Source organism: Leucopleurus acutus (assembly GCF_964270905.1).
Source record: "Leucopleurus acutus genome assembly, chromosome: 1".
Taxonomy (NCBI): Eukaryota; Metazoa; Chordata; class Mammalia; order Artiodactyla; family Delphinidae; genus Leucopleurus; species Leucopleurus acutus.
The window spans coordinates 74,006,642-74,024,421 of NC_139142.1; the positions used below are offsets into that span (position 1 = coordinate 74,006,642).

Sequence of the window (17,780 nt, forward strand, 5' to 3'; positions counted from 1 at the left end):
GAGAAGCAATGCAACAGTGCAAGATAGGTCCTGATGTGTGATACGGCGTCTCTGAGACCCTCCAAACCGCCCCCTTTACCATCCACTCTGCCTTGCTGCCAGTCGTCAGCATTATCCTGAGCAAGTCGTGGCCTCTTTTCGAGTTCTAGTTTCTTAGCGTATGAACAATGAAAATAACCACTTAACATTTTATACAGCGGTACACAGGTTACAGAGCATCCTCGTGGGATTAAAATGGACCACACTTCCATTTTACAGAGAGGGAGGGGAGGTTCAAAGAGTTTTACTGGCTTGTCCAGAGAGTAAGTGACCATGCCGGGAAGGGCATCATGGCCATTGGGTTCTTCAAGTTCTAAGTTGTCTGATTCTTAGTCCGCCCAGGCTGCCAGGTCCCTCCGAGGGAGCCATCTCTGCTTCCATCCTTCCGATTTGCTCAACCCCACCTGCACCGTTACCACTTCACTCCATATACAAGCTGCTCTGAGCTCTACTTGCTTGCTGTGCACTTGAAAAAGGCACCAGAAACCCACGTGGTCCTCCACCTACCAGGTGTTGCTGGGTAGAGGTGAGGGAAAGAGTGATAAAGTCACAGCCCTGGTTCTGTGAAGGTTGTAGGGACTTAAGACCAACCCCACAATCCCCTAATCCATCCTTAAAATTTTCTGAAGGAAGATTTATTTATTTATGCTAATGACTCACTGATGTTCTGTTTCAAAATGGACTAGAGAGACTGATTTTCAATTGCCTCTTTCACCGATAGTCTTTAATGTATTAATTTAAGGTAAAATTTCCCCCCAAATGTTGTTCCTATTCTTCCCTTCCAATATTCGTAATCCTTGGAGCTCGTGTGCCTCACCTCTCCCACTCCATGGGGTGAACTCCACCTGGGGAAGCCGCAGAGCGCTGGGCGTCATCCACGACAAGATTGCACACAGTGGGGCCACTCTTTACCCTCTGCTGGGAGGAATGAACTCAGACTCTGGACTCCTGAGTTTGTTCATCTCTTGGCTTTCCATCATGATATCTTTTTATGACCTTTGATTGTAGCCTCTGGTCTGTAAAGTTAGGAGACCAACAAAACTCTGGGGGCAGAGAACAAAGGACTCGTGTCTGTGAACATTGCGGCACTCCACCTGCCTCGCAAGAGGTTTGTAACTCTTGGGCCTCTGGGTGTCTGTGCATCTGGGTTGCATACGTGGGCCTGAAGTTGTATGGACTATGGAGGAGACAGGAGGAGAAGCTGGGATTAGTTGAAGGAGCGGTATGGGGAGTCTTTTGCCCTGAATTTTTCTGAGAGGAAAGGCACAGCTACAGTTACCCTAGGGCATGCCTGTTTACTACTGTATTGAGTTACCGAGGGGAGGAAGAGGAGGCACTGACTCTCTAGCCATAGGATCTGGGTGTGTGGAAGAGCTGGGATGCTGTCATGTGGTGCATGTGATGTGGAAATTCGCCAACCAGGTCAGCACATTGGTGACCTCACTTTCGCTGCCCGCTCTTAGAGCTCCTCCCTCCTTCCCTCCACTTGGTGTCCTGCAAGGCCTGTGACACACACTCCTTTGGGGTCCCGGTGTGTGCTCCCTGGTTGCCATTTTTTTTTAAATAAATTTATTTTATTTATTTACTTATTTTTGGCTGCATTAGGTCTTCGTTGCTGCGCGTGGGCTTTCTCTAGTTGCAGCGAGCGGGGGCTACTCTTGGTTGTGGTGTGCAGACTTCTCATTGCGGTGGCTTCTCTTGTTGCGGAGCACAGGCTCTAGGCGTGCGGGCTTCAGGAGTTGTGGCACGTGGACTCAGTAGTTGTGGCACACGGGCTTAGTTGCTTTGCGGCATGTGGGATCTTCCTGGACCAGGGCTTGCACCCGTGTACCCTGCATTGGCAGGCGGATTCTCAATCACTCCGCCACCAGGGAAGTCCCTGCCTGGTTGCTTTTAAAAAACTTTCCTCTTGAAGGGTATGCCCCCTGCTTTCTGGTCTTTCTGTGTGGTGTCTGGCCCTATATTTGTTTCCTATTGCTGCTGTAACAAGTTACCATAAACGTAATGGCTTAAAACTACACAAATTGGGATTTCCCCGGTGGCGCAGTGGTTAAGAATCTGCCTGCCAATGCAGGGGACACGGGTTCGATCCCTGGTCTGGGAAGATCCCACATGCCATGGAACAACTAAGCCTGTGAGCCACAGCTACTGAGCCTGCACTCTAGAGCCCATGAGCCACAACTACTGAGACCGCGTGCCACAACTACTGAAGCCCATGTGCCTAGAGCCTGTGCTCTGCAACAAGAGAAGCCACCACAATGAGAAGCCCGTGCACCGCCGCATCAAAGAGTAGCCCCAGCTTGCCACAACTAGAGAAAGCCCACGCTCAACAACGAAGACCCAATGCAGCCAAAAATAAATAAATAAATGGATAAATTTATTTTAAAAAAACAAAAACTACACAGATTTATCACCTTACAGTTCTGGAGGTCAGAAGTCCTAAACTCAAGGTGTCAACAAGGCTGTGTCCCTTCTGGAGGCTCTCCTTTGCTTGTATCCTTGCCTTTCCCAGCTTCTAGAGGCCCTCTATATTCTTAGGCTCATGGCCCCTGTTTCCATCTTCAAAGCCAGCAGCATAGCATCTTCAAATCTCTCCCTCTCGCTCTCTCTCTTTTTTAATTGAAGTATAGTTCATTTACAATGTTGTGTTAGTTTCTGGTGTATAGCAAAGTGATTCAGTTATATGGATACTTTTTCTGATTCTTTTCCATTATAGTTTATTACAAGATATTGTAAAAAAGGTATTGAATAGAGTTCCCTGTACTATACAGTAGGACCTTATTGTTTATTTTATATATAGTAGTGTGTATATGTTAATCCCAAACTCCTAATTTATCCGTCTTCCTCCCCTTCCCCTGTGGTAACCATAAATTTGTTTTCTGTAAACTTATGGAACGCTTCACGAATTTGCGTGTCATCCTTGCGCAGGGGCCATGTTAATCTTCTCTGTATCATTCCAATTTTAGTATATGCGCTGCTGAAGCGAGCGCTCAAATCTTTCTCTCTTTTCTGACTTCTGTTTTCCATCATCACATTTCCTTTGTAACTCTGACCTTCCTGTCTCCCTGTTTTAAGGATTCTTGTGATGACACTGGGCCCACTCAGATAAGCCAGGGTAACCTCCCCACCTGAAGATCCTTAATCACATTTGTGAAATTCCTTTTGTGAGGTAACATTCACAGGATTAGGATGTTGACGTCTTTGGCGTGGCGATTATTCTGCCTACCACAGGTCCCATGAGTTCTGGTGTCATTGTCAGAGGGAGAAGTGAAGGAGAGGCTTCATGACTCCCCAGGGATCAGAGCTGACCTGGGGTGAGGGGTGCCCTCTCTTAGAGAGCGGGAGCTTCCCCACCCTCTCCACCATGGACACATTCCAGGTCAGCCACAGGATCTGCACTGTCATGGCTCAGACAAGGACTCTGCATCTCTGCCAGTTCTGCAGCCTTTCCAGGGCAGAGAGCGTTGAGCCCACCTCTCCTACTTGGCGGTTGCTAGGCCCTGGGCTCTGGGCAGGGTACGAGATTTCTAAGTTCTGAGTCCCCCACTCCTGCCTGCCTCATTGTTTTGTCTCCCTCCCGTTACGTTGACAATAAGCTTTTCAAACTGGGCAGATTAAGTAACCAACCCCTGACTTCAGCATCTTCTTGAAGTCTCATCTTCTTGATGAGAAGATGAGACTTCTCACCACCACCCCTGCCAGCTTTTTTTTAAAACCAGGAAACAGAAAGAGAAAAGGAAAAAGAGAGGAGAAAACGCCCAAGAAATACACAGAAGGCTGGTATTCCATGGGGCTGTACCACCCCCATGGCCAGATTACAATGGACAAGAACCAGAGTCTTATGCCTTCTTGTTTATTTTGTCCAGCTAGCCCCAAATTATAAAATCCTCTGTATTGCTAGGGTCTTCCCCACCTACAAGAAGCATCTCTGATTTCCCTGGGCTGGGCTAGGGGCTCCTCACAGATGCCTGCCAGCTTCTGTGGAGAGCTGTACTGTCACCAAATTGCTTTGTGATCATGTTTTAGCTCATCCATCTCCCCTCTTACAGCGTCAGCTTCCTGAGAACAGGAAGGAACTTGTGTCTTATTTATAACTCCCCACACCAGAGTATCTAGCACTTGTAGGCTCTTCACAGATGGTGGTTGGATGGATGGATGGTTGGATGAAAACCCTCACATCTCAAACTGCAGTGGCCACTGATCCCCATCGACATGTGGCTTCCCTGAGGTCACTGTATCCCAAGCATGCAGAACTCAAGATCTGGCTGGGAAGAGGGTGGGGACATAGCCCTCAGCAACAGAAGGGGCGCTGGGTACAGACAGACAGAGGCAGGGCGCCTGAGCAGGGCAGGGGCTTGGCAAGTGTTGCCTTCACTCACTGACCTTTCCTCTCCGGATGGAGGCTCGGGTTTCAGCCTGCTGTGAGGGACGCTATCCTGTGGTACCAGGAGACTGAAAGTACCCTCTTACCCCTCGTCACATGCTGTGATCGCCCAACTGCAGGGCAAAGGGTCAGACGGGGCCTGCAGCCGTTGTCCAAGGTGATAAGTGTCACAGGCAGCCTGTCTCCTCCACCCTAGTCTCAGGATATCTCTTTTATGTCTGAAAGATCCCCAAAAAGGCTAAAGGTCAAAGATTAGTCAAAGGCTAGGTTCTTGTGTGTATGTAGGCTCAGGCAGGACAGAAGACACCCACAGTAAGTTAATTTGACAAATTGTCCCTTCCTCAAACATCTCGATCCCCCCAGGAACACTGTGGAGAAGTCTTTCTGGCTGCCTGGATAAGGTCCCTTTGTGTTTTCTATGCCAGCACACGGGAAGGCCACCACATTCCTCCTCCCCGCCCTTGCCCTCTCCTCCCCTTGGTGAGGATGGTTTTCTTCTCTGCATGATGAGATCATGATCGGGGTCCTTATTCTGTAATCCTTACCTATCCTCGAGCCACAAGGGTGTTGTTTCCTAATTTTCCTTTCATAGATCAGTCTCCTGTATCCTTTAGTCATTATTGTTTGTATCTGTTTGAACTTCTGGGTCCCAGGGGCCTGGCTTTGTACCCAGAGGCCCTAGAGAGAAATTGAGATTACAGTCCCAGTTGCTTGGAGTGATTTAGGTTGAATTGTTACCAGGCATGTGATCCTGAAATCCTTATTGAATTGAGCAAGATAAACCCAGTGTGTATTTATCAGGACATCTCGGTCCATACAGAACATTTACAAAATGTTCTCCCCGTTCAGGCATATGAAATCCTTCCTCTGACAACATGTTTTGGTTCTCCTTCTATGACACCGTCTTGGATAAAAGCTCCTCCACTAGGAGTCAAGAGTTCCTACCCTTGAAGTTATGCCTCCTGCTGCTCTTTTGACTCTGTGAAACCAACTGAGGAGTTTCCTGGGGAGCTGGGGAGATTGGTATGCGTCGTAGAATGTGTAGACTGAGATGAGATTGGAGGACTGATGAATTGTGGCATTTTCTTTTTCAAGTATTAAGTATTTGTTGAGCACCTACTATTTGCAGGCACTACTGTGATATGCCCTGGGGTTAAAAATATGAAAAAGTCACAGTCTCACCCTCCTAGTCTACAAGGAGACAGAGAAAAAGAAACAGATAATTGTAATACAAAGAAATAAGTGCCAACCTTATTAACAAGGTGGTCTGGGAGTAGAAAGGAGGGGCGAACTTCGTTCCTTGCCTACAAAACGCGGCTGATACATCTTACCTGGCAGGCACCTTGTCAGGAATAAATAAAATAATAAAGACTCACAGATCAGGTGACGTTTGAGCTGGATCTGGAAAGCTGAGGAGCTTGCCAGGTAGAAACAGCTCAGGGAGGAAGGTTACAGATGGATAATAATGTCAGGTCCTTACCCTGCAGAAATGTTCTCAGAATCAAGTAAGGTTGGAAAGTACTTGAAAAGAAAAAGCACAGTTTCAGGATAAGGTAATGATATAACTTGATCAGCTGTGCAAGTGAAATCAGAGGCCTGATTAGAGGCTTGAGAAGAGAGAGAGTCTCATGCTTTTACATGTATGGCTTGTACCCTTGGAGGACTAGGGGGCGTCCTGGTCACTGTTTCGGGGGAAAGGGAAGCAAGAGGATTTTAATTTTTTTCCCACATTCTCAAGTACTTCATAACCACCAGGAAGTTGGGTTCCCACAGCCCCTGGTCTCCCATAAGTTGCTTAAGGAGTGTGGCAGTAAAACTGTCCTACAGCTCAGCCTCTGAGCTCTCCGCCAGCCCTTGGAGGTTCCATGTTGTTGGCGTCTCTGTGGGAGCCCTGTGACTCCAAGCCCTCCGTGCCACCAAAGAAGATATAGGGATGGTGGCAAATAAGCCCATGAAAACATGCTCAACAGCATTAGTCTCTAGGGAAATGCAAACCAAAACCTCAGTGAAATACCACTACACATCCTTTAGAATGGTCAAGCTTTTTTTTGTTTAATATTCCATTTTATATATGTATCACATCTTTTATTTATTTATTTATTTTATTTTGTCTGTACTGGGTCTTCGTTGCGGCATGTGGGCTTCTTAGTTGCAGCATGCATGCGGGATCTAGTTCCCCGGCCAGGGGTTGAACCTGGGCCCCCTGCATTGGGAGCGTGGAGTCTTACCTACTGGACCACCAAGCAAGTCCCTAGAATGCTCAGACTTTTGAAGCTGTCAATACCAAATGCTGGCAAGGATGCAGAGCAACAGGACTGTGCGTTGCTGTTGGGAATGCAAAATGACATAACCACTTTGGAAAACAGTCTGGCAATTTCCTATAAAGTCAAACACGTTCACCATATGACCTAGGATCCCATTCCTGGGTATTTACTCAAAAGAAATGAAAACTCCCCTCAAAGACCTCTATGATCCACTCAAAGACTTCTATGCAAGTGTTTATAGCAGCTTTATTTATAATAGCTCCAAACTGGGAGCCACCCAAATGTCTATCAGCCGGTGAATAGAAAACTAATAATACGTTCATATAATGGAGTACTACTGGACAATAAAAAGGAACTATTAATATACATAGCAACGTGAATGGATCTCAGAAGTACCATGTTAAGTGAAATAAGCCAGACACAAAAGGCTACATACTGTATGATTCCATTTATGTGACATTCTGGAAAAGGGACAGAAAGCAAATTGGTGGTTTCCAGAGGTAAGGGAAAGGGACTGACCTCAAAGGAGTACAATATACAAGAGAACTTTCTGGGGTGTTGGAAATGTTCTATATAGAGAGTGTGGTAGTGATTAAACAATACATTTGTCAAATCTCATCAAACTATACACTTAGAAAAATGAATTTTACTAAATGTGAATTATAACGTGATAAACCTAAGTAACAAAGGATTCCCCTAAACCTAAAATCAGGTTCAGGAAGATGACATCCAGGACCCTAGCAGCTGCTCAGGGCTCCTCTTGAACATACAGCATCTTGAAAACAGAGCCCACACTCATGCCCTGATGAGAGTATTGATTTTTCCCCAAAGCCAGTGCCTGCACTTCCATGCTCACTTCTGGCTTCCAGCCCTGGGCAAGGCATGTTCTGACGAAGCTCTAATCTGTGGCACGTAATCCCCATTTGTAACCCAACCTACTATCCTGGCCAAAGTTTCTGGACACTGGGGCTGAGCTTGCGGCATTTTTGGCTTACCCGTTACAGTCTTATCATCAGGAGCAAGGAGCGTTTCTACTTCTGTGCAGAGGGGTCATGTAGCCTCCTTATGGCCCTGAGGGTATGTTTGGGGGTCTGTCATTTCAGTGCTCCTCACATGGGTCAACTGCGCCAGTGTGCGGTGGGCTACCCGAGTTCAAGACGTTTTCACAGCTGGGAAGCTCCTGGCCCTGGGCCTGATCATCGTCATGGGAGTTGTACAGATCTGCAAAGGTGGGTGTCATCAGAACTTGCCACCCCTTGTGTGTACACACACCTCACACTGTCTTTGGGTGTGTACACACCCTGAGATGTCCCAGTTCTCTCCTTGAATGACTTTTCTTCTTCGCTTGCTTGACAAAGGGGATGAGAAACCATTTTCTCCACGGTGGCCTGGCCGGGAGCTGGGCACGCCCCCCTGGTGTGCAGAGTTCAGTCTTCCCATGCTGATCTCATGGCTCCAGCACAGGTAGATAAGGATTCCAGATTTCTGGAATACTATCGCCCTTTTGTCCCAGCTCCAGGGAAGCTCTTTGTATCTTATATTTTATCTTGTCCATATCTTAAAATGGGAGACAGAGGAGCTTTTTATACGTTTCAAAATTACTCATAATCTCTACAGGAGAGAGCGCTACATTCCTGGGGCCCCTGCCAACATTCCCCATTGGATTTGGCCCTTTCCAAGCCCGAGCCTATATTTGGTTTCCATGGGACCTGTGGCAGCACTAAACTCTGCCCAGTGTCACTGGCTCCTGGAGAAAGTCAGATGACAAACAGGGAGAACTCCCACCCACCCACAAGCTCTGGAGGCGGTGTGGGGTGCCTGGATTTTGACTCCAGGAAACATAATTAAGCTTCTGCTGTATAACGTGCCTAATTATTTTCATCCGTTGGGTTAAATTCATTAGCAGGTTGTATTGTTTTCGGGAACTTAGACTCAAAGAAATCACTGGGTTGTCTTTTCGAAGATAAAAGACAGCCCAGTCTTTATTGGGACCTCCTAATCTGGTCCCAATGCTTTCTCCTGATCACTCTCATCTCGTTATTTCCTGTCCAAATCCTTGATTATGGATGAAGATGTAAAGTGCGGTCAGCTACTCAGTATCTTACTACAGCTTTAATCAGCAGCCTTTCTTGAGGACCCACTGTGTGCAGGATATTGTGCTGAGGGCTGGGAAGGCCATTGAGAAGCTCCTCGCTGAAGAATCCCTGTCTTCAGGAGATCTGTTCCATGAAAGGGGAGACCAAATACACACCTTAGGAAGAGACAGGAGGATATTGACAAAGAAAGCCGAACAGGCTCGAGCTAATAATAGCATCACGGAAGCTTATGTTTGAGTGTTTGTTGTTCTTGGTGCGTTCTCCATGAAAATGTACCAACTTAGATAGGAGAGAAGGTGATCAGGAGATTGCCAGTGACTCCCATCCTGCATCTCCGAATCCCGGCAAGCCAGTTCCAATTTACCCTGCCCTGCCCGGTAACCTCCCTGGCCTTTCTTTCCAAGGAACTCTGCCTTTTAAAAAAGGAACATTCAGAACTGTGCTTTGAACCTGAGCCGCTATTTGGACTCATCATTACCATGTCCTGGGGGGTCCTAGACCTCTACTTCTCTGCTCCTTTCAGCCCCGCTTCTCCAATATGTGGCCTTCACTGGAGACCGGGGGCTGCCGAGTTCTGACGTGTCTCTCTGAGCAGCCTCCTGTCCCTGTGCCCACAGGACAGTACTTCTGGCTGGAGCCAAAGAACGCATTTGAGAATTTCCAAGAACCTGACATCGGCCTCATCGCGCTGGCTTTCCTTCAGGGCTCCTTTGCCTATGGGGGCTGGAACTTTCTAAATTACGTGACGGAGGAGCTTGTCGATCCCTACAAGTGAGTTGCAGTAGCCCAGCTCTCCCTCTCCCCCTTCAAACTCCATGACACCTGCCACTGGAAAGAGGGAGCCACAGGTCCAGTGCCTACTTCTCCCCTCAGTCCCCTTCTGACCATGACCTGGTCTATCCTGAAGAGCCAGTTCATTTCCCAGGAACTTAGACCATTTGTCACCCACCCTACCAGGAGAAAAATGATCCAGTGACTATGCCAGAGCAGGTGAAAAGCTGAAAAAAATGGTGCTGAGATAACACCACTGCCTTAGAGAATGAAATGTGCCCTGAGAGGATTCCAGGCCTCTTACTCATCTGTCTCATGACAGGCAGGTCTTTGTATCTTGAGATGTGTGTTCGGGGAGAGGGGGGAATGCAGGGTGGAGATTCTGGTCAGGAAGAAATCAACAGGTATGGAGCATATTCCCAACCTAAGCTGTTTCATTTCCTTTCAATTATCCTGCCCATATGGAGACAAAATCCACCCCCCAGGGAGAGGGAGCATCGCAGAAGGCTGCAAGGACAACTTCGTGCAGAAAGACAGAAGGCACTCCCTGGACCCCATGACGAGGCAGGTGGTCCCAGGTGCCAGGCCTTCCCCCTCTCACCTCCTCTCCCTCTACAGGAATCTTCCCAGAGCCATCTTCATCTCCATCCCACTGGTCACATTTGTGTATGTCTTTGCCAATGTCGCTTATGTCACTGCAATGTCCCCCCAGGAGCTGCTGGCATCAAACGCAGTCGCTGTGGTAAGAAATCAAACTCGGGGAGGGATAAATTAGGAGTATGGGATTAACAGATATGCACTACTATATATAAAGTAGATAAACAATAAGGACCTACTGTATAGCACAGGGAACTATACTTAATATCTTTTAATAACCTATAATGGAAAAGAATCTGAAATAGAAGATATTTATATCTTTATATATATAGATTATATATAAACATATATATAGCTGAATCACTTTGCTGTACATCTGAAACACTGTAAATCAACTATACTTCAATTTTAAAAAAGGAAAGAAAGAAATCAAACTCACATGCCCTCAAACCGGGAATGATGATATAGACTTGCGGGCTTAGCCCCCCTCACTTTCCTCTGATCCATGGCTTTGTGGGACTGGAAGTCTTCTCAGGTCCTCAGGGCAGAAGCCACGTCTTCAGGTGCCCAGGAGCAATAGGATGGCCAGGTTGTGATGGGCAGCTACAGCTGCACAACTGAGTCATTGTCACAGACTGTATGGCCTACAAAACAGAAATATTTACTATCTGACTCTACAAAACTCCTGATCTAGGGCACTTTAAACTTTTATTTATTTATTTATTTAGGCTGCGTTGGGTCTTTGCTGCTGTGTGTGGGCTTCCTCTAGTTGCGGCGAGCAGGGGCTACTCCTCGTTGTGGTGCGCGGGCTTCTCATTGCGGTGGCTTCTCTTGTTGCGGAGCACAGGCTCTAGGCACGTGGGCTTCAGTAGTTGTGGCGCATGGGCTCAGTAGTCGTGGCTCGCGGGCTTAGTTGCTCCACGGCATGTGGGATCTTCCCAGACCAGAGCTCGAACCCATGTCCCCTGCATTGGCAGGTGGATTCTTAACCACTGTGACACCAGGGAAGTCCTTAGGGCACTTTAAACTTTAAATATGATGATTGTATAAAGGAGATGCGCTCCTCCTTAGCAAGACATAATCTTGCACAAGACTCGCAGTTTCTCTCTGCCTCCGTATCCTACCTGGACAACTTGACTCCTTCCCTCATTAGGGAAAAGCATATGCAGTTTGTGCTCTTTGGGGAAAGAGATCTTACAGGTCCAAGGCACTAGGGTCCTTGATATCCGGGAAAGACCTGGGAGCCATGCAGTTCCCTCATGTGGCTTCACCTGGGCCACAGCCCCACCCTGCCACTGTCATCATGTGTCTCATCTCTGAAGACCATAAAAAAAGAGGCCCTCCACTGTCCCCTGGCAGCCTGTTCACATGACTAGTAACCCTCCCCAGCAGGACAGCTCTTCTAAACAACCCCTTCCTCATAATGTGCTATAAATTATATATAAATACAAATGTGCTATAAATTAAGTATGTACTTGGCTCAGAGAATGTTGAAAAAGCTGATTCCCCAACATTTTATATCCTTTCTTTTTTTTAAAATAAATAAATAAATTTATTTATTTATTTTTGGCTGCGTTGGGTCTTCGTTGCTGCGTGCGGGCTTTTCTCTAGTTGCGGCGAGCGGGGGCTACTCCTCACTGTGGTGCACGGGCTTCTCTTGTTGCGGAGCATGGCCTCTAGGCGCGCGGGCTTCAGTAGTTGTGGCTCATGGGTTCTAGAGCGCAAGCTCAGTAGTTGTGGCGCACGGGCTTAGTTGCTCCGCGGCATGTGGGATCTTCCTGGACCAGGGATCGAACCTGTGTCCCCTGCATTGGCAGGCGGATGCCTAATCACTGCGCCACCAGGGAAGTCCCTATATCCTTTCAATACATGAAGACTAGTCTATAGCTTCACCACCTTTTATTTCTTGGCCTACGTAGTGGTTTTTTCTTATCACTTCCCCCCCACACAATATCTTCTGTTTCTATGAATTAGGATTTATCTCTGTTTTACAGATGGGAAAACTGAGGCTCAAAGATTAAGAACTTTGCTCAAGGTCTCACAGCTCCTAAATGTTGGGCTAAGATTTGAAACCCAGCCTGCCTGAGTCGCTCTAGTATAACGTACGCGAGGCCTGGACTCACACAGCTGGTTTCTGGTCCTGGCCCTCCACTTCCCGGGTGTGTGATCTTAGGCAAACTGTTTAATTGCTTTGTGCCTCAATTTCATTATCCATAAAACAAGGATAGCAAATGTTAGTTGTTTATTGTTATTATCACCACCATACACAGTCTCATTCATTAGTTAGTCAGTCCCAAACATTACTGAATCCCCACTGTATAGTCATCACCAAGGGAAGCAGGGGTGCAGGAGGGGCTGGGGCAGGGAAGCTGTGGTCCCTCCTCTCAAGGACTTACGCAGGGGTGGGTTTGGGAGGGAACATTCCCAGCAGTGACACGCAGGTGGGAGGCTGTGACCTCTCCTTTTATGCTCACCCCCTTGTTTTCTCTCGCAGACTTTTGGAGAGAAGCTCCTGGGGGTCATGGCCTGGATCATGCCCATTTCCGTCGCCCTGTCCACATTTGGAGGAGTCAATGGGTCCCTCTTCACCTCCTCCCGGTGAGTGCCGTCCAGGCCCTTCCTGGGCCAGAGGCCACTCTGCTGTGCATATTGCTCTGTGTATATGTGGGGGGCTTGTCTCCGTCAGCGGGGTTCTGTATGGGCATCTGGGTGGTGGCCTTGCAGGGGGCGATTGCTCACACGAGGGCGTGTGCGTGTGTCTGTGTGGACACGGAGGAGCCTGTGCTGCTCGTGTGGTGACGCACGACGTGTGTGGCTTTAGCTGCGGTGGCACGAAGCGCCACCCCACCTCATGTCCAGAGGAGCAGGGGGCTGAGGAGTCCCCAGGCTGTGTGCTTGGCAACAGAACAATGCCTTGCCTGCAGCCTCAGAGCCCCTTTCCCACTCGCCTGGAAGCAGGCTGTGCTGGCTGGAAAGGAACCCCACTCTGAAAGGGACCAGGGAGGGACCCGTGCCTGGGGCCTCTGGCTGGCCTCATGAAAGTTCTGGGCCCAGATTGCAGATCGAATGGGCTCATCTCTGAGTGCCCTGAGGGTGCAGGCTCCTCCCTGTTAAACTGACAGGTGGCCCTTGTGTGGCCACCCATGAGACCGGGTAGGGGTGTGAAATGAGGTGGGTGGGGAAGAACGGAAGGAAAGCATTTGTCCAAAGCCACGTCCCCTACCCCAAACACTCAGGAAAGCCCGAAGCATGAATGGGCCCAGGAGTCCCCAGCCCCCGCCTGCACACATCCAGACGTCTGCCCCCTTCTTAATGTCCCTTTTTGCTGTCTCCAGAATGGGCGGTTGAGGCTGGCAGATGCTGGATGATTTCCATTGATGTGGTCCAAAGGGGCCTCCCAGGGTTCTTAGAAAGCCCCCTCCTCCAAGGGCACAGTCCTACTCAAAAGATACAGCAAAAGCAGTGAGCCCCCGAATTCAGCTGCTTCCAAAGCCAACGTCACACTGGGGAGGAGTTCCTGTGAAATGACAAGGGAGTGTCATGTTTTCAGGACCCAGGGCAAGAAAGAGGGAGTGTGGGCATCCCCCGTACCCCAGGACCCTCCGACACTCACCCACGGCAACCTCGTGTGCGTGTTACACAGGAGCAGTGACCACCTGGAGGCCCCAGCCGAGGGCAAGCGGTGGAAGAGCAGTGACCCATGAGGCTCTCTGGGATCTATTGAAGGAGAGTGACTGGCTCCAGTCGCTTTAGAGTGGGGTTTGTCCCTCGGGTAGGCCGAGCAGCGGTCTGCGTGCATGTGGTCCAGCTATGTGTGCATGCGGGAGGCGGCGGCCCAGTGCGCTCGGCCTCGGATTCAGAGGCACAGCTCACCCGGCAGGCCTCCTCAACTCATCTTTCCAGTTCCTTCCATCCTTCCTTTCTTCCTCCCTCCCTCCCTCCCTCCTTTTCTTCCTTGCTCCATCCCTCCCTCTTCCCCTCCTCTCTTCCTCCCTTCCTGCCTTCCTGCCTCCTTCCCTCCTTCTCTCTCTTACTCTTTTGTTTGGGGGTATGGAGAGGATGATCCTTCCTGAGGAGTAGGAGCGTGTGTGCGTGTGTGTCACGCTTAATGTCATGTCTCCTCTGTGGTCGGCTAGCTGGGCAAGGATTGTCTCTTGTGAACTTGACTTGCCAATGCTGTTGGACCTGCCAGCTCCACTTGGTCCTGGCTGCATGTGGAGGAGGGATGTGAACTTGGGACCCTGGTTATGTGCATGGTGAGGCCCACAGAGCACCTGGGGCTCCACTGGGTGCATGAGGCTACACTGCAGAGGGGCGATGTCATGTGGCTGCATGAAACTAGTGACACAGGACGAGGTAGTTGATGATGGCAACTGGTGGTGTACATATAGGTACTTGGGACCATAATCGACTCCCATGCTTCTGAGGAGCCGCTCCACTCTCCCCCATACACAAACCACAAAGTGACAGTTCTCTTCAGACCCCCCAGTGTGCTGATTCTGTTCCTTTCTGTCCCCATCACACCATCCCCTTCCTCTCAATGCTTAGGTGCTCCTTTCCCTACAAAGTCCTAGAAAAAAGGAAAAGTGGCCTAATTTCCAATGAAAAGTGGCCTAATTTCCTAATAACAGCTTACAGTATTCTCTCTTTTTCTTAGGAGAGGAAAGAAGAAGAAGGCTGCTCTTTATGTTAAAATTTCTCTTTTTAAAAATAATTTGTAAACATCAATATCCTGGTCGTGATATAGTAGTATAGTTTTGCAATATGTTACCAGTGGGAGAACTGGGTGAAGGATACACAGGGTCGCTCTGCATTATTTCTTACAACTGCATGTGAATCTATGATTATCTCAAAATAAAATTTTAATTTTTTTAACTTAAAAAATAATTTTTGGGGAATTCCCTGGCAGTCCAGTGGTTAGGACTCCGTGCTTTCACTGCTGAGGGCCCGGGTTCGATCCCTGGTTGGGGAACTAAGATCCTACAAGCCGCCACGCGGTGCAGCCAAAAAACAAAGAAACAAACAAAAAAAGTTTATTCTAATTATAAGTTTCCTGTCTATTTAAAAAAAATTTTAATTTATAAAATCTAAGAAAGAAAATTTAACTTACTCATAATTCTACCACCCAGAGGTAATTGGTTGATATTTTAATGTTTTTACATGCCTGCAAATAATATCTTAGTTAATAGGAATCATACTGCATGGAATCGTACAGTTTTCTATCTTGCTTTTTTCATTTAATGTTATATTGTGAGCATATTCTCACACAATCAGTTTTTTTTCAGAAGCATTATGTATGCATAATATTCCATTTTATAATATACTATAATTTATGTAATCATCTACTTTATGGCATTTAGGGTATTTCCAATCTTTTTTATCATCACAATATCTTTGTATGTACACCTTTCACTAACTCTATTCATTTCTTCAGGATTTTGGGGGAGAACAGAATAAGTAGCTTAAGGATATAAATGTTCAGGTATAATTTACATACAATAAAATACACAGATCGTAAGTGTTCAGGTTGATGAGTTTTGACGATTGTAGACAACGATGTAACTACCACTCAAAACAAGATATAGAACATTTTCACATATCCCCCAAGTTCTCACGTGTCCCTTCCTGGTCTACCACCCATTCCCCACCCAACAAAGGCAGCTACTTCCTGAGTAGGTTAGGCATGTTTTTAAGGCTTTTCATGTACAGTTTAGTCCCCATGTCTCAAAGAACCTATATCCCCTGAGGAGGAAGGAGGCACATTTTTAAAGGGATTAAAGCTTTAGGCAAAGGAGAGAGGCTACTCCTACAGCACTCCAGGTTTTGTGAGAGACCCACAGAGTGACAGCACAGTCATCAGTAACCCCAAGCCACCCAGACCACACTCAGGGTCTCCACACTCCAGAATCCATCCACTTATATCCACTGACTGCCTCTGGTTTGCCTGCACCTGCCTTGTGAACGTGGGTCATTTGACTAGTGGGCTGGAAGGTGTGCACGAGAAGGCAGGTACCTGGCTGGAGGGGGGATGCTCCTGTGTGAGCAGAGGTGGGCATGGATGAGGGAGCTGGACTAGGGAGGAAGCATCCTGGGATGGTCCATGGGCCATCGCAGGCTGACCTGCTTTTCTCTCTGCCAGGCTGTTCTTTGCTGGAGCCAGGGAGGGCCACCTTCCCAGTGTGTTGGCCATGATCCACGTGAAGCGCTGCACCCCAATCCCAGCCTTGCTTTTCACAGTAAGGTTCCCTCCCTCTGCCAGCCCTACACACACCCTCCCTCTTTGTGCTGCTTTGAGCTGGGAGTTCACAGTTCCCACACACGCCCCTGTCACCCTTGTGCTCCTAGGTTTCTCTGGGCCTTAAATAATCTGGCAAACGGTATATACATGGGCCTGATTAACATCAAGAGATATAGCAAGGAGAGACCCTGGGTCCTGAAATACCTTAAGGTTCCCAGGCTGGCTTATTTCATTCTCCCATACTTTTGGGTCAGACTGAAGTGGCTGCTTCAAGATTTTACAACCTCACGAAGAAACTTCTTTCTTGGCTCCCCCTGCACCTGTTACCCACAGGGTAGTAGCTTTGGGCCTCTGCTCCTGGCTGATCACTGCACACTCCCAGCCCTCCCCATCAACCTTCCTGCTCAAGGAGGCTCTGCCAGGCTCTTGGGAAACATCACCGAAACAAATTTGGTCTCAGGGTACACCAAATAAGAAAAATCATAAAGGAAGACTGGTAAACTGGTAAACCGAAAATGGAGAAAAGGAAACTAGGGATGGGAGGGGTAAATGGGAAATGGTGGTAAATGGAGGTGGAATTACCCCGGAGTAGAAGCATTTAGAGAGAGCAAACAGAAGGAGCAAAGACTTGTTCCTGATGAGTCTTTGGGGTTATTTTTTTTTCTTTCTGGATCCTGACTAAAATATCAAAAATGACTTTGGTTCACCAGAGAAGCAGTTAGACCAGGGTAGTAGAGCTCTCAGGAGTGAAGGGCATTCGCTGTACAACATGAGGGGGAATTTCAGAATGTTCAGATACAGGAAGAAGGTCATCCTGGTTGGTTAGTGGTGAAAGGCAACTGGAGAAGACTCAATGCTCCCAGCGAGCCACAAACCTTTTTCAGTTTAAGCCAATGGTGCAGGCCTATGACTACAAGGCCAGTACAGTAAGAATCTGGCTTTTTCATCTCTTAAAATCTTCCCGATTATTTCCACCATCAGATCTTACAGGAGAACCGAGCCTTCTGTTGGCCTGAAACAAATTAGCAGAGGGAAAGAACATGGTTCCGAGAGAGCCACTGAGATGATTTTGAAGTTAGAAAGTGAATTCTATCAAGAAAACGTCACAGGGACGTTATGAGGGTTACATGAGTTAATATTTGTAGAATGCTAAAGAAAGAACCTGACACTTAAGAAGTGCTATATAACTGTTTATGATTTTTTAAAAAAAAAAAAGAAAAGGAAGGAAGAAAAATAAATTAGATGACTCAACCAGGAAAAGAGGATGAGGGCAAGAATAAAGCCTTAATCTGCAGTTAACAACCTCCCCTAAGGGATTAAAAAAAACAAAATTAGCTTGAGCTTCAACCAAGGAAGAAGTATAAATGAGACCAGGGTGGCATAGGGCCGGC

At 47.7% G+C, this 17,780-nt stretch overlaps 1 protein-coding gene across 1 annotated transcript in view; it reads left to right on the top strand.

The window, feature by feature from the left end:
• SLC7A8 (solute carrier family 7 member 8) overlaps window positions 1-17,780 on the top strand; it is a gene marked incomplete at its 3' end in the record, with an annotated part of 57,013 nt that overhangs the window by 36,437 nt on the left and 2,796 nt on the right. Inside the window, exons 5-9 of the mRNA XM_082836355.1 lie at window positions 7,791-7,916; window positions 9,401-9,554; window positions 10,173-10,296; window positions 12,646-12,749; window positions 16,291-16,387. Of these exons, the coding sequence (XP_082692481.1) occupies window positions 7,791-7,916; window positions 9,401-9,554; window positions 10,173-10,296; window positions 12,646-12,749; window positions 16,291-16,387 (605 nt within the window). The remainder of the gene's footprint in view (window positions 1-7,790; window positions 7,917-9,400; window positions 9,555-10,172; window positions 10,297-12,645; window positions 12,750-16,290; window positions 16,388-17,780) is intronic.